The sequence below is a fragment of the Falco rusticolus genome, chromosome 1 (assembly GCF_015220075.1).
Source record: "Falco rusticolus isolate bFalRus1 chromosome 1, bFalRus1.pri, whole genome shotgun sequence".
Lineage (NCBI taxonomy): Eukaryota > Metazoa > Chordata > Aves > Falconiformes > Falconidae > Falco > Falco rusticolus.
Window position 1 is genome coordinate 81,474,101 of NC_051187.1, and position 17,131 is coordinate 81,491,231.

General features: G+C 51.7%; 1 protein-coding gene across 1 annotated transcript; it reads left to right on the forward strand.

Annotated features, from left to right (window-relative positions):
* Positions 1–11,201: 11,201 nt before the first annotated feature.
* NKX1-1 (NK1 homeobox 1) lies at positions 11,202–16,263 on the forward strand. Its single transcript, XM_037395480.1, has 2 exons — positions 11,202–11,676; positions 15,452–16,263. Exons 1-2 carry the CDS (start codon positions 11,202–11,204, stop codon positions 16,261–16,263), a joined length of 1,287 nt encoding a protein of 428 aa, XP_037251377.1.
* Positions 16,264–17,131: the final 868 nt, after the last annotated feature.

Sequence of the window (17,131 nt, forward strand, 5' to 3'; positions counted from 1 at the left end):
AAATGGCTGTTTATTGAGCTTTTCTTCACTCTTTCTCTCCTCTTTGTTTCACAATCAAACAAAAATGTTATTTTTTGAGGTAGTAGAATAATTTGTTCCCCCCTTTTGTTCCACAGTAAATAATGGCAAGATATTGGTGGCAATGATGGCAATATTAACTGGTGCTGATGACAACTTTTTCTACTTTGAGAAATGTTTGGATTCACCTAAAGGGCTGAGGTTTTACTCAAGCATTTAGGAAAAAACAGCTAAGGATGAAAAGCAAAACTGTGGAAATGCCATAATCATGAGCACATGCTAATCATGACAACGCTCTGCTAGTTAATTTAAAATACCAATAAATTTGAAATACCAACAAAATAATTGTAGCATGGGTCTACGCATGGGATACGGGTTTACCGTTGTTTCTCCACCCTTGCGAAGCCATGCAAACTTTCAAATGAAAGACCAGTACAGGTGTACACAAGGTATATTTGTGTGTATATAACGCCCCAGGGGCTGGAAGAGATAGTGTGTCACTGAGCACCCGCACGCCCCGCTAAGTCAGGGATGTAAACGGGTGATCAACACTGTGCCTTGAGAGTCGCCATCCCAGAGCAACCAGTGCTCCCAGCCACTGTGAGCACACAGCAGCACCCCCTCGGTGCCGCTGAGAGAGTCATCCAAGGACAGGCAGAGCAGCACAGCTTTAGAGGAGCCAGACCTCTGGCATTTGCAGGGTCATTCCAGCAGATACAGCCTGATGCCTTGGCCCTCCGTGCAGGTTCCTGGGCTGGACCACACAGCCTTGTTGAGTCCAGCACACCCTGACGCTGGACCAAATGCTGCTTCTCTGCTTCTCCCACTCACGTGTGAATTCCCATTAGCCCTCCTGGGTTCTTACAGGAATTAGCCATGTAGAATCCGACCACAGTAACCCTCTTCATTTAATACTTCTGCAGAAAGTGTCACCTCAGATATTTGTTTCAATAAAGTTATTGATTTCATATCTTCACCACTTTTGCTACAGTATTTTAGGTCAGTAGGTCACGTGGCCCTGCCTCATCCAATAGCTGTCTGGTCGATGCCTTAAAAAACCTCAGTATTGACTGCTGGAAGAATGATCATGCAAAGAAATGGACCTGACATCAGTCAAATGGATTGTCTTTGGCAACCCAAGGGGGTACAAAGTGAACCTATACTGATAACTGGGTCAGTCTAATAAAGATACATGTGTCATCAGCTTTAAAGCAATTGATTCTCTTAAAAATGAAATGAAGATGCGACTGAAATGGTCTCCAGGACTGAGCCCATGTCCACTAACACCGAGATGCCCCTCAGTTTCAACAAGGCTTAGAATCAGGGTGTAGGACTCAACTGATGGGTGAACTAAGAGGCATGTGTGTCTGGTATGAACCCAGCATCTTGGTATTGCAGTCTGGAAATAAAAGCAGATTTAAGGCAAAAAGGGGATTCCAGAACCACCAATTTCAGCAAGGCTCCTGCCCTTCACTCAGTCTCCCAAAACACTTGGGAAATGATTGAGAATGTGCAATTTCTGTGTTCAAACAGCAAAGTTGTAACCAGGAGTGTAGACTGGTTTCTCTGCCTGAAAAGGTAGTAGGAGTAGTGCCTGTTATCATCTGCATGATTTTCCTTCGTGCCTTAAATCCTAAGGCATCCAAGGCAGGCAGAATGAAACAAGGCCCCATGGAAACATTCTCTTCTATGCAAGAATTAAGATGCCAGCCTAGACAACTAACACAGAGTAGACAATTAACATTTGGGCAGCAGAATTAGAAGATTAAACTTGTAATTTGGGGAATCTTTCCTACGCTCATCTCTGTTTCATAACCATTCTGATCTATTTTTCAAGCAAAGTTTATAATCAGAAATAACATCTAGAACCTGGCAGTCGGGAGTTTTGTTCCCATTCTGGGTCCACCCCAGGTACAGATTATACTCGTTGCCTGTATCTGTAGTTGTTTTGATAGCCAGAAGTCACAACATTTATGAGAAAGAACCGTTGTTACAGACAAGCTTACTTATCTATTTATACCATTTTCTCCTTCAATTTATGATATGTTTATCAAAGCAACATTATATATGCAGCTTTCTTAAACTCCCATCATCCAGTGACAAACACACATGAGTAAACGCTGCTTTCCATGAACAAATGTTAAGCTTGAGCAAGGGCTCCAGGTTTGACACACAGCTCTGCTTGGTAGAGAATGATATAATTTACAGAATTATACTATTTTCAAAGCAAAGTCCAGCACACTTCACTTATAAATAGTTGAGGGTGTAGTTTTGTTTGTTATTTCTGCAACTGCACTTACTATACTGGCTGATGCTTGGTTTCAATGCTCTGGGTATTGATAATTTCCTGCAAAGGACTATAAACATTTTTTTTTTTAATGTATGTCAGGTCAGGCAGGATTCTTTGCTGCTTTGGACTTTAAGCTCAGTTACTTTTATTTCTTATCTGCAAATCTTCTCCCTATTTTTCCCTAATCTTCACAAACTGGTGTCCCACTGATACAAAAAAAGGGTGCACTTCCAAATGGCACAGTATTATCGGCCACTGACTTACCGCACTTCACGATGTTTTCCTTCACATTCAAGGTTCCTGGCTGATGGAGTTCACAGGCCTTTCATCCTGTAGAATTGGCCGTGCAGTTATCACCTGTCAGGCGCCCCGCAACCTTCCCTGCAAATATACATCAGCCTACATTGCTTGGTTGCATTTCGACAATTAACCTGTTTGATGAATATTCCAGTTGTTAATTTAAATAAATCTGACCCTGCAAATCGATCTGATTCAGAACCCAAGATGCCTGGCTGAGAGTTCAGGTCCAAATGTTTGTGTTGCATACATAGCTAAAATGGGAGTCCTAACCTGGATTTGGCTTTCAAATCCCTAAATTAAGAAACATTTCTCTAGCACAGAGACACACAGCATTTTTATTGCTTCTTGCCTGAAGCAGGTTTTTTGCATCTATTTAATTATTTAAGTATATTATTTAAGTTCACAGAAAATGGTTGCAAAATGCTCTAGTATACCCACTTTGTCTCTCAATAAATAGAAGGACATGCTTTCAATCTGCATTTAGGCAGCCTAAAATATTACATACCCTCCTCCCCAGTCTGGAACTGAACAGTGAATTACCACCTCTCAGCTGCAAACGTAGTATTAAAGAGAGGAGGAACTGCACACCAGGCTTGCCTTAAAAGACTCCAACCTGGTTACAAAAGCACATTGGGCAATACCTTCAGTACGCTCACCTGAATATGCAGGAAGTTTCTCAGTACTGACAAGGCTGGGCTTTTAAGTATCAACAGGGTATTTCAATAAAGTATCGGGCAATTTTGCATTAGATCCCCTTTTGGTGTAAATCAGCGGATAGAGCTAGCTTAATTTGCACCAGTTGTAGAGCTGCCCCTTTGACTTCACTTTCTAGATTAGATCTAAAATGATAATCTTTTTTTTTTTCTCAGTGTGTCTCATATCTCTAGCACCTTCATTTCTAAATGCTTAAATAACATAATCACAACAGAGGAGTATTGCTCACCTGCCTGAGATCGTCTTTGACAAGAGTGATCCATTACTATATGCACAACCTGTGTGCCTCCTCTGTCCCCTCCAAACCAAATTAATCACAAATAGTGTTGTGAGGACTTCGGTGAAGTTCTGCAGCAGAGTCTGGGATGTACCAGAAGCTGGTCAGGTTCAGAAAACTGGGACATGGCGATGGAAACATCTTGGCACTGTTTCCTGTAGCATGGAGTATTGGCAACACAAGCAGCCCCGAGCACCCTGTCAATATGGGCAAATTAGGAATGTGGCAGTCTTCATTGAAGTCACCAGGTTTATTCTACTGAACAATTAAGCTAATAGGGCTGATATTTTGGCTCCTTGCTTTGCTCCTGAACTGAAAAACTTGAAGACTCAGTTCCACCTCCCTCCAGCTGCCCCACATACACACTTGTGCTTCCCCAGCTCTGCCAGCATTTGAAAAACCACACAACCATCAAGAGTTGAAGACATTTTCACTAATCCATCGTAACTGCTAAGTCCTTGTTAACCTCTTGTCTAAATATGAAGAGTAAACCATTTAGATCTTCTTGTTAAATTATTCTTTTACATATAAGACAAATGACAGAAGCAGAAGAACCTCTTTTTCTCCCTTCCTCCTCAGCTGGTGGCAGAAGGACCTTCATTTGATCATAGGGTTGTTGTTGCCTAAGAAGATGCTGGGAGCAGTGCCTGCAGGAGTTGTATCTCCTATGGCCATCTAGCAACTTCACAGGTTTGCCTTCAATTAGCGCATCATCACCTTACTAACAGCCTTGGTTGGGCACTGGCTGGGGAAGAAGAGGGAAATACCCACTCTGGATGCAAAGGAGACATAGGGCAGGGTAACATCAGCCTACTCCTGGCATCTTCTGCAGACTCTGCTTTGGCTTTCAATTAACAATGGGGAATAGTTGGGGAAGGACTGAATCCTATTGAACGGTAACAGTTTCCCAGAAGGATCGCTGCCATCACAAACATTTTTTTTTAATACTTCTGTGGTTTCCAGATCTGGACAAGGACTATCTTAGAAGTAGGGCACTGAGAAAAGTGTGACCAAGAAAGGCCTATTGAAAATAATGGAATTAAGATGTTACTTGGGAAAAGAAAGGATTAATACCCTGGCTAATCTAAGCATAACTAGAAAATGTGGTTTTCATCATTCTGTATGAAAGGATGTTGTTCAACACACCCTCCTGTAACTAATAAGGGTAGAACTAATATGATAAATAATACACCCCTAGAAAAAGGATTATTGTAGCAGTAGAAGGACTGATTTTTATAATCGATGTAAAATAGGTAAAGCACTGAGTGTCACACCTAGAATATTGGTTAGTAACGCTGAGCAAGAAGAGAGTTTATAATTCACGGTGTCTGACTTGAAGTTCATTTGCAGAGAAGGGAATAAAGCCATTTTATGTGGCTGATACCTGCAATGCATATAAACACTTTAAGATAGATAAATAGATGTATTTACATATGTGCAATACAAAGTTTTTATTCTTTCACGTGTGTATTTATGTATTTTGTGGGCATTCCTTATATAAAGGTGTGTATCTACAGAAAGTATCCATATGTAATGTGTTCATAGACATCGATATTTACACTCACATACGTGTGCCATTAGTGCATGGATGCAGGCATACATCTTACACGGCTGCACCATGAGGGGCCCCACAGAGGCTGTTTGGGTGCCACAGCCCATGTCAGAACGGTACCTGTGAGCAGGGGAGAGTAGGATTCAGGGGAGGGTTGAACTTCATGACCACCTGAAGGGTCCCTACATCCCAATAATAATATAAAGGGGCCAGGGGGAAGGAAGGATGTGGGTGACTTATTGGGGTTTATTTGGGACTTTTTTTCCTTTTCTTTTTCTAGCATTAATTCTCTAATACAGATCCAACCTTTTCTTTTCCCTTCACTGGCTTCCCAGGGACTATAGCATCCGGGTGAGAGCCAGGCCTCTGCCACAAGCAATGGGTACCCGCATAAAGGAGCGGGGGGAGATGCTATCGCGGGCAGCCCCTCTGCCTGGGAGATGAGAAGAGCAGAGGTGTGTGCACTGAGTCTGCAATAGCCCTTCTCCTTCCCTCTCGCTCTATCTGAAGTCTGTTGTATATTTGTTCCTTCACGGCTCCTCGTCCTTAGATTAGATTTCTCCTTTCTCATTACCAACCTTAATAGACCCTTCAGACCTCATTCCAGCCCCAGATATTATCTGACCCGTATAATTAATTAATTATAGCCCAAATATTATAGATTATTAAAAATAGCATAACTAATAGTGTAATATCTCAAGCTGTCGACTTTAATAGTCAACATTGTCTTGGTCTCTCTTATCAGGCTGGGACACCCGGTGAGAATATTGATTTCTGGTAATTTTAGCCATCATCTGCCATCCTGATGGGTAATTGTCAGATTTTCACCAGAGTCAGAGCTCATTTGAAATCGTTAAACCGTCGGCAAGGCTCACAGTTGATCTTAATGTTTCCTTTTTCTCCCCCTTCAATATGTTTCAGCAACAGAGAGGAAAATAAATAGAAAAAGAGAGCAAGCCAGGGCTGCCTGCTTGCCGGCCATCTGATTTCTCTTTCATTTTATTTTTTTTCCTTTACACGTACGACCCCCGCCATGCAGAGGGGCTGCGTGCGCCCCCTCCATCCCTGCTGCCTCCCCTCTTTCAGCCTTTCGTTAGAAATCATAAGAATAATAGTAATAAAATAAAGGAGCCGCTTGTCCCTGAAGCACGTGCGTGTCTCCGGCGCCCCGCAAGCGGGACGATGCTGCCGCCGGTGCCGCTCCCCGATGGGGAAGCGTGGGGCAGAGGCGGGGGTGCGCCGCCCCCCCCGCTACGCCCGACACACCACCCCCCCCCCCCGAGGCCGCTCCCCACGGGTGTCTCGGCCGTGTCGGGGGCTGGGGCCGCGGACAGGGGAGTTGGTACCCCGGGATGAAAGGCAAGGGGGTCTCCCCGCTGCGCCCCCCAGCCCCCCCCGCCCCTTGTCCAGCATCCTGGCGGGCGGCCCGGGGATGCTCTCGGCGGAACGCCTCCAGCCTCCTTGCCAGCAAAACGGATCGGCTTTCGCGAGGTGTGTGAAAAAGCCCCTGAGGAGGCGATCCCAGCCGCGATAAGTGACAACAAGGCACTTTATTAGTTTTTTATATAAACGCCCGGGTGCTGGGAGATAAGCGCCCAAATTAGGAGGCGGGGGGGCGCGGAAGCGGCTCTTTAAACGGGGACCCGCCGAGTTGAAGCCTGAAGGGCGATGAGGGACCGTGGCTGTCACTGACACCCCCCTCCCCCCCCCCCCCAAGTGATAGTTGGGGGCATCTCCCCCCCAAGCCTCCCCCAGGGCTGCCCTCGCCTGCCAGGGAGCTGGGAGGGAGCCGACGAGAGGGAAGAGAACTGTTTAATAGATCCTCCGAGGATTCCCCTAGAGCATTATTTAAACTTCTAATTATGATTCATGTGTGTGATAATATTAATTTAATAATCAAGGAGCTGTGCAGGAAGCATTAACCTCAATTAAGCTCATTACTACCCTAACCTGGAATCCCCAGGGCTTTTAAATCTTCTACTATGAGGACCTGACACTGCATTGATAGAGGGCGAGATCTGCTTCAGAATCTTTTTTTTTTTTCTTTCCCCGAAATAATTTGCCTTCGTGGGTAGAGTTAATTAATTCCCTGATTTTGCCTTGGGGAAAGGGGGGTGGGGGGGAGATCCCCACCTCCCCTGGGAAACCCGGGCATCACGAGGTGACCGCCTGTCCCCGGTCCTCAGCTCTGCCCTGCCTGGGGACACCTCGTGGGACACAAAATCAGGATGAGCCCAAGAAGCATATACGAGGCAGGGGCTGGCCCCCTGCTCGGGGGCTGGCGGGGGGCTGCTTGCGGCCACAGGAGCCAGGGGCACAAAATAATATTAATAATAATAATGAGAGCCAGTCAGAGCAGGACGAGATGAGTTTTGGAGCTCGATTGCCTTTGAAACAAAATGGGGAGAGCGAGAAGTCCCAGGGAGCTCCCGGCCCCCCCGGGCGGGCAGATGCGGCCGCGGAAAGCCCTGCGGCGGCGGGACCCGGCTGTACCGGGCGCGGAGGGACGCGGAGACCCCGCGCTTGGTGCAGCCACCGCAGTGACCTTCTCGACGCAGCGAGGGCTGCTAAATTGTTTTACCGCGGCGATAAATGCCTTTAATTACCCGGAGCTCCACACACCCCAGGGACGGGGAAGGGGATTAATGGTGAACAGTGGGAAGGAAAAGAAAATAAAAAAAAGGAAAAAACAAACAAACAAACAAAAAAACACCACGAAAGGGGGGGTGGGGGTGGAAAGGAGCGCTCGTAGATCCGCAGTTTGTTGAAATCTATTTTGAAATTGGGTATTAACTAATTAAGTTCGTGGCGGAAAACCGCTCTTAGCCGTGGGAGCGAGCGGGACCTCCCCTCCCAGCCCAGCACCCCCAGGCCTCCGGAGGCTGCCAGGGGGGTGCCCGGCCTGCTCCCCCCACCCCCCACCCCGCAGGGTGAAGGGTGACCGCGCACCGGCGGGACCTGGGGCAGAGCCCTTGCGAAAACCAAGGCACCGCATCCCGTCCTTAAGCGCGGCATCCCGAGGGGCAGCCCTTGGCACAGGGGGTCCGGCCGGGACCGCCCGGGCTGGCGGAGGGACCGGCGGCTACCGGGAGCTGCTCCGGCCTCCGGTGCCTTCAAGCTTTGGAAATATCACCTCCCTGCAGGTATAATTCAGCCTAACTACAGAGATAACTATCGCTGCGGCGGGGAGGCTTGTAAAAACGCGAGGGTGTTCTTTGTGTTTATTTATTTTGGAGAAGGCAACGTTTCGTGGAAGCTTTCAGCCACGGGGCAACGGGTCCGGACCCAAAAAATGAGGGCCTGTCTCTGCATGGCGTCGATGCTGCCCTTCTGGGGGGGGCCTGCCGGCCCCTCACCCCCCAGTACCCCTTCCAGCCAGTCCCGAAAGGCAGCATCTCCCCGACTCGCCCGTCCCTCCTGCAAGGAAAATGGAAAGGACTGTCTTCGTGGAGAGCAAGACGGGACCGGTCACCCGGCCCGATCACGGGAGAGATATTACATGTCACAACTCATCTAGGGCCCCATAATCAGCGCTAACTTTCTGGTGAACAGATAACCAGAGATGGCAGATGGATGGAGATTGCACAAATGAGGCTCTAATTGACAATCAATTGTGATTAGGAGCAATAGAACATCTTTATAACACTCGCTTTAAACCGCCAACAAACAAAAAGCGTCGGCCGGGCTGGGGGTCCCGTCGGGCTGGGGCCGGGCAGTGCCACCCCTGCTGCCCCCCAGACCCCGGGGGGTGGTGCCCGTCGGGGCGAACAGGAGGTGCCTCTCTTCGGGGGTTCTCCCTGGGGATGCGGCTCCTTCTCCTCCAAACACCCAGCGCAGACCCGGGGATTTGTGCCAATTTAGCTGCTCTGGACTCTGCGCGCTTGGGGACTGTCCCTGCCCGGGCAGCCGGGCACAGAGATTTAATTACAATTAGGATTTTTTTTTTTTTCCGGAGATGTACTAACTCAGGGAATAAAAAATACCGCCGCCACCCCCCAAAAAACCCGCATCTTCTCCGAAAAAGGTACAATTGCAGGCGACTACCGCAGCAGCTCATTGGCATCTACCTAAAGCACCGTCTACTTTTCATAAATAATAACCCAGAACGGCGGGCAGAAGTAACGGGAGGAAAATTTATCCGAAAGAAAAGATGAGATCAGAGGCACAGCTCCGGGGAGGAGGGAAAAAGGAGCTGTTAACAAACAAGCACACAGCCGGTGTGTGTTTGTGTAAACGTGTGTACGCGCAGATTAAAACTTCGCTCTCGCTGCGTGTTGGTGGCGGCCCCGTCGGTAAGGTCAGGAAAAGGGGGAGAGGTAATTACCTACACATGATCAGAGATTATACATACCGTTTCAACCCAGGAGGTGATTTATAATTTAAAGATAAAGCATAATAAAGTCATAAAAGAGAAAGGACACTGTTGTGGCGTCTGATTAAAATCTAAGGGCTGGTGTATAATATATGAGCGGGGGCTGTTGTGGGCTCCCGCTCAGCGGGACTCCCCTGGGCCCAGCCCGCTGATGGACTAATCATGTCCAAGCCCTACCAAAATTACAAGCTGATTGTTTTACCCATTATTTCTCCCAACTTTTAATTTCTGCTTTCTAAAGGATCATTGCCCGCGGTAATTGCAAAGGACCTGTCCTTGTATGTGTCACCAGCCTCAAAGACAAAAAAAAATCTAATTTTCCTTTTATGCTTTCTCTATTTTCCTACACACACACACACACACACACACTTTTTTTTTCTTTCTTTTTTTTTTTTTTTTTTTTCCTTTTTTTTTTTCTGGAAGCTCATTCAAACTGAGTAGCGGCTGGAGCGTCCAAAACAAGAATGAAATTGATATGATCAAAGCACACCCGGCTGTCCACGAAAGGGAAGGAAATGGAGTAGGGGAAGAGATTCGGGGTTTATAATTCTCAGATAACTTTTATTCCTCTCTCTTAATTTTCCATCATTAAAGCCACTTTTAGTAACAGTATTTTTCTTGAAAGTGGAAGTTAGGTCTGGTTAATGCTTTACTTCTGCATGGGAGGGAATAGACCTTTTCTCCCAGTTAGTCAGAATTTATTGATCGTCGTGTTTTGTCTTGTGCCGTTTAAATGTATTAATTTTCTTCCAGCACTTTCTGGCACTTACATTTTATATTTAATTTTAATTAATTAGCTAAGGGAGCGAAAGGGAAGCGTGTGTGTGTGTGTGTCCGCGGACATAAGCCCCGCTCCAACCACTAAACCTCGTCCGTAATTTTCTCCTTTTGTTCTAATTTAATAAAACCAGCAGGGAAGGGAAACAGGTGCTGGGGGCTGACACCTCTGAGCCCACACACACACATAATCCCCTTTTGATCATCTAACTCCACTATTAGGGGTGGAAGACCTTTAGTTCCCATTTTCTGTATATAATATCTTCTTTATATTGATCCCGCAATTATTTAAAAGAAAGCGTCATCTCCTCCCACTTCTCCAAATAAGGCTATTTAGATGCTTTCCAGATGAGTGGAGGTGTGCTGAAACAGAGCTGACAGCCAAGTATATCACAGCCAACACCATCCTTCATTCGCTCTCTCCCCCGCTGCCCCCCTCCCCCCGGCACACACTTTCACCGTGTCTCTCCTCCAGTGATGAAGATTACAGACTATTATGGGCAAGGGATTAATTTGTAGCCAATTACAACCCAGTGCTAAATATGAATGCATAAATAAGATAGAGCCTTGCCTCTGTCTGTATGTGTGCGGGGGGAGGGCGGTGTGTGCAGGAGCGCCTGGGCAGCCTGGTGAGGATGATGAGAAGGAAGAAGGAGCAGCTGAGTGGAGGCTCTGAGCCGAGCATCACCTTGTGACTCCTGCCTCTCCCGGTGGCTGCCGGCCGGCCGGCCCCAGCGCAGCCCGGGGAGCTGCAGGCAGCGCTCGCCCCCGAGCCGAGCGGGGCCGGGGAGGAGTTTCCAGCTCAACTTCGCCGGGGGAAGGGGAGGGGGGGGGAGCAAGGCGGAGGGGGGGGGGAGGGGGGGGGGAGAAGTTGCAACCCAGAGGGGCTCTGCAAAGAGTCATGAATGTGAGCAGAGACAAGGTCGGTGACATCTCCATCCCGGCAGCGGCAGCCGCGGCGGTGACAGCCCCCGCAGCCGCGGCGGGCATCGGCGGGGAGCCCTGCGGCTTGCACGGGGAAGGCATGGACAGCCATGGGGAGCAGCGGCTGTCGGCCGGCGGCGAGCTGCCGCTCTACTCCTGCCCTGGAAATAGGGACAGGCAAGGGGACAACCAGAGCAACACCCCCGGACAAGAGGGGGCAGTGGCCGCGCTGCCCATGGTGCACAGAACCACCTCCTTCTCCGTGCTTGACATCCTGGACCCTAACAAATTCAACAGCAAGAGGAGGCAGTGCGCCGTCTTGTACAAATCGGTGGGCACCGACTTCACGCTGGGGGCGGAGGATAAGCCCGAGGACTCAGGGACGGAGCTGGCCGAGCAAAAGGCTCTCGCCGAAGATTTCGACACGTGCAAGAAGTCCGCAGACCTGATCAGTAAGTAGGTCTGGGGGCTCGCAGGCGCCCCCCCCCCCTTCCCGCCCCCGCCATGGGGGGGGCTGCACTCAGCTCCCCCGAGGAAGGGGCTTGCATGCTTGTAAAGACCGCCGGTCCCCCGCCGGCAGCCCTGGGAGCAGCCGGCTCCCGGGGAAGGGCAAACGCTCCCTGCGCTCCTGCTGCGAGATGGCAAGAGGTGGGGAAGCGCGCCGGGCCGGGGCCCCGCCGGGCGGAGGGGCGGGCGCATCCCCCCGCGGCTGGCGGCGTGGCCCCGGGGCGCGGCACCGGCCGGGCTCGGCTCGGCGGGGGCACCCCGCGCTGTCCGACCTGCGCATCCCCGGGAGAGGCAGGATCGGTGCCGGGCCGGCTGCGTGGGGGAGGGACCCCGCCATCCTCTTCCTCCTCTTGGGAGGAGGCAGCCCTGGGTGCGAGCCCCGGCTCGGGCAAACTTGTTAAGCGGCTCCTGGAGCTGAGGCTGCGGCGGGCCCGGAGCTCCGGCCCCGGCAAGGAGAACCCTTCTCTCCGTGCCCCCACGCACCCCCTCCACGCGTGGGTCCCCCCAGGCATTTATGACTTTTATGCACCTTCTCTCCAGCCCCGCTGTCCCCGTCTCTTCCCCCCCGCAGCCTGCTGCCCGTTGCTCTGGGCGACAGATTCAATTTTCTCTCTCCCTTGGCTTTTTTTAGGACAAATCAGACTAATTGTGACAAAATGCTGGTTATCTCTGGAAAAACAATTAAATTCCTTCGATTACATTTAAGGTAAAATGTGCTTAGCAGCGTAAAGAGGCTGGATAATGGGGGAAATCGCCCCAGAGTGGCATGTAGGACTGCCTGGATCGATATCCTATTATCGAATTGTGCATATCTCTTTCAAGCACCTTGCAAACTCTTCCCTAACATCTAAATTATAGGGTCAAAATTCGGATAATTACTCGATTAAAACCTATTACACTTATTAGGGCTCGCTATTGATCGGGAATTGCATTCGACCCGAGCTCTAGATTGCTTTTTCTTTCTGGGTCCAAATATCCCAACTTTCTCACCTCTAAACACCGCGACTCGGGGGATAGCGGAGGGTTTCCGAGTAAAAGACGATAGCTGTGGGAAAATATCTGTTCTGTGTCCTGAGAGGAGGGAGAAGGGGCCGCTGGTGGCGGGGGATAAACTTCTCGGACAGGGAAAAATAATTTCTCTGCATCTGGGGCGGGAGAGGACTCGGAGCTTTCTAATCCCGCCACAGCATGGCTCTTTCCATTAAAATTAGGCAGCGAAAGAGTTCTGGAATCTGCTCCAGCCCGAGCCTTACACAACAGAGGCATTTTTCATCTCTACAGCAAAAAAGCAGGAGCGGGGCATTAACAGAATTCGGAAGAGATTTCTAAAAGCAGTGCGCAGCTGGGGTAATTATTCCTTTAAACTCATCTGACTTTTTGTCATACTAAATAGATCTGAGCGATCAGAAAGACTGACGAGGTCAGCCTGTGGCTAATCTCACGCTTTTATCTCCAGACAAGGAGAGAAATGCAACTCTATCCCTTCTCTAAAAATAAATATATTTGGAGGCATCTCGGAGCGGTGCGCTTCGTCTGCTGACAAGTGTCCCGGACACTTCGAACGTTCAGCTCTTCGGTCCTACCGCCTTAATATTATGGCAAGAGTCGCGAATAGAGCCAGGACTGCTCGAAAATCACGATGCTTAATTCCTCCCTTTCCCCGCCGTGATTAATATTAGCTCAAGCAGTGGTTTCATTTAGGAGAAGTGTTCCGAAAAGTGGCTCTGGCCAGAAAAGTACCAACGCCCGGAAAATGCAAAGGCTTTCTGGTAAAAGGAGAGTGAAAACAGCGCTTGTCGCGCACCGCTCGTAAAACTCATCTACTGTTAAAAAAAAATAGTTAAAACTCCGTATTAAATTAACATTTAACATCTTCCAGAAACAAAATTGCAAGCCCAGCGTCAAGCCCCATCACCCATCGTATTCGCGCTGCATCTTTCTCTTTAAAGAAAATTGTAGGTGAGCTACGGCTGGGATTTCATAGAGTTTACTGGGGAGGAAGGAAAAAAAAAAAAAAAAAAGAAAAGAAATAAACTCTGAAAGAGCAGCTGCCCGCTCCCTGCCCGCTGCGCGGTCGGGCGCTGCGCGCCGGCGTTCGGCTCAGCCTCGGGGCTGCCCCGCAGCCGTAGCTACGCGCACTTTTTACGAACTGTTGTTGCACAAAATTACGCGCTGCAATTTGTAGCGGATTCTACAGGTTGCAAGCTGTTCGTCCGCACCCCCTGTGCGGGGCTGGGACAAACCCGGCGGGGCTCACGGCTGGGCGCGGAGGTCACTGCGTGTTCCGTGCGCCGATGTGAACGGAGAGATGGAAAGGATTCTTAATGAACCCCAAGTTATTAAGAGATATTTTCCGGGTGATAAGGATTACAATAAATTTCCCTGTCCCTCCTTCTCTTCGTGAGCCAGCCACGTCCGATGTTAGCTCGTCGAACAAGACACTTTTTTTAAGAGCACCCCTAATCGTATATACGGGCCGTCGGGTGTCCGGCGTTTAGGGTATGGACCGAGTTTGAGGTGCAATAGCGTGTTCAGTTTTTTTTAGGATTAAAACCAGCTCAAGCACGCCCGGGATAGGGGTGACAGATGAGCGTTTCGCTTTCTATCTGCCTGCCTCGGTTAACCAAGTTAAAGGAGCCCTTGATTCGGGGGTTCCCGGAGTTGCACCCCCGATGCAGGTGCGAGCGGAGGGAAGTTTAGAAGTGTTTAAAAGCACTCTAAGAACTCGAAAACCGCTAAAAGGAGGGTACCCGTGGGCCTCTGCTCCACGACCTGCCCGCGGTGCCTCCCGCGCCCCGCGCCCCTGCGGCGGGGGTCCCCGCCCGGCGACCCCCGAGGAGCCCGAGCCCCCGGCCAGGGTCAGGCTCTGCACTGGAAAACGCCATTTGCTTTCAGGCTTCATAATGACAGAACCGTCAGCAGAAGTCCAATAGCCTTAAATATCGGATAATTACCCTGCTCTCCGATGAAGACCCGCTAATTGGAGCGTAATATAAACCCAAATAAATTAAATGACCATTAACTAGTTTGTACATTACACAAAATGAGTTTAATTAAGTTTGTATCTGCTCTGCTAATCAATACAAGTATTTACTCCGCTTTAATACTTCCATCTCAGCGAGTGACAAGAGGTCAAACCAGGCGAGGAAACGGTTAAAAACGCCCGAGCAAAACCGGGCAAACCTCCCACCGATGCGGAGGTTCCGCTGCTAAAACTCTGACCAGCGATGTGGCACCTCCGCTGCCGGCTGGGGACGGGCGGGGGGCGTGGGGACCCCCCCGTTCCCTCCCCACAGCCCCCGAGCGGGTCGCGGGGGGCGCTGGCGGCGGGGGGGGGCGCGCCCCTATGCCAGCTGTCGCCCACGGTGGGCGGCGGGGAAGGGGCAGCGCTGGCAAAGCCTCCCCGGGCTGGGCAGCCCTTCCCCGGCCCCGCAGCCCCCGGGACGGCCTCGGAGGGGGCTCGGAGCCCCATCACGGCCGCTCCTGAGCGGCTCCTCGCCTTGTTCCCCCCGCTCCCAGCGCGTCCCCGACGCAGGGCCGGGGCGGGGGGGCCGGGCTCCCGCGTCCCCCTGTCCCAGGAGCAGCGGGGCTGAGTCTGCCCCGCGGCGCGGCCGGTGTCCCCTCGCTGCCCCTCAGCCCGGGAGGGGCCCGGGGTCGGGACGGGGCGGGGGCTGGGTCCGTCGGCGGCGAGGCCTAACAGCGGCTGTCGGTTGCCCGCAGAGGACGGCGAGCTCTACAAGGCCGAGGACTGCGACCTCGACTACAGCAGCCGGCCGAGCCGCAGCCCCGACAGCGAGCTGCCGGACGACGAGGAGCTGTGCAGCGAGGAGAGCAGCAGCAGCAGCAGCAGCAGCAGCGGCGGCAGCAGCTCGGCGGCGCCCGGCGAGGCCGACCCGGGCCACCTCCACGCCGAGGCGGCCGAACCGGGCTGCGTCCCGCCCCCCCCGCCGCCGCCGCCGCCGCCGCCCCAGCAGCCGGCGGCGGGTCCCGGCGGGCCGCCGCAGAGCCAGCAGCAGGCCAAGCCCAAGCGGAAGCGGACGGGCTCGGACTCCAAGTCGGGCAAGCCCCGGCGGGCGCGGACAGCTTTCACCTACGAGCAGCTGGTGGCGCTGGAGAACAAGTTCAAGTCCACGCGGTACCTGTCGGTCTGCGAGCGCCTCAACCTGGCGCTCTCCCTCAGCCTCACCGAGACGCAGGTGAAGATCTGGTTCCAGAACCGCCGCACCAAGTGGAAGAAGCAGAACCCGGGGGCCGACACCAGCGCGCCCACCGGCGGTGGCGGCGGCGGCGGCGGGGCGGGAGGCGGGCTGGGCGGCGGGGCGCTAGCGGGGGGGCTCAGCCCCCTCAGCCACTCGCCGCCCATGGGCAACCCGCTCTCCATGCACGGGCCCGGCAGCTACGCCGGGCACCCCGCCGGCGGGCTGGTCTGCGCCGCCCAGCTGCCCTTCCTGCCCAGCCCCGCCGTCCTCTCGCCCTTCGTCCTGGGCTCGCAGACTTACGGCGCTCCGGCTTTCTACACCCCGCACCTATAAGCCCGACGCCCCTTCCTCCCCCTCCTCCTGCTGCTCGCCCCCCGGCCCCTTCCCGCTGCACCCCGCCGCCCCTCAGGGCCCGCCCGGCTCGGGCGCTCGGGGCGCCGGGCGGCTTCTCCCCCCGCCCCGAGAGGTGACAGCCACAGCCGCCTGGCAGCGACACCGGGGCTCCGGCCACCCCCGGCTCCGGCCACCCCTAGCCCCGGCCCCCGAGCCCGCCGCCCGCCATCATTTCTACGACCCTTTTTATATGCGATGTGTCCGGACGGCGCTTCTGAGGGGGGAGGAGGAGGAAAACCTCCCTCCTCCGTGTACATACGAGTAGATGTAAATCATCGTTACCTGTATTTTTATTTTCACCGTCCCTCGTTGCTATGTGGGTTGATTTTTATTATTTTTTGGGGGCTTGGTTTTTATTCTGGTCTGGCCACTCGTCAAAAACTTAAAAAAAAAAGAAAAAGATTACGTACCCATTTGACTCTCAGGGTAAAACAGAGAACTATCGGTCCTGTCCCTCGACACTGCCGAGGCAACGATGCGCCGCTGCCTCCCGTGACCTCACGGTGACGACAGATTTTTTTTACATACGTCACTCCGCAACGAAACCCGACCCTGGAGGAGCCGCTGCGGACGGGCGGGGCGGGGGCCGAGGGGGCGGCTGCTGGGGCGCGGGGTTGGGGTTTTTTTTACGTTAATCAGTTCTGTATATTTCTGGTTGTTACAAAAAAAAAAAAAAAAGTTTTAACTTTATAATTAATGTATAAGGTATGGGAGTAATGAGCAAGAGATGATACGGAAAGCACTTTGTTTGCTAAACACTTTAAATCAATCAATAAACTTTAAGGAAACGGCGGCTTCCCGTGGTGCT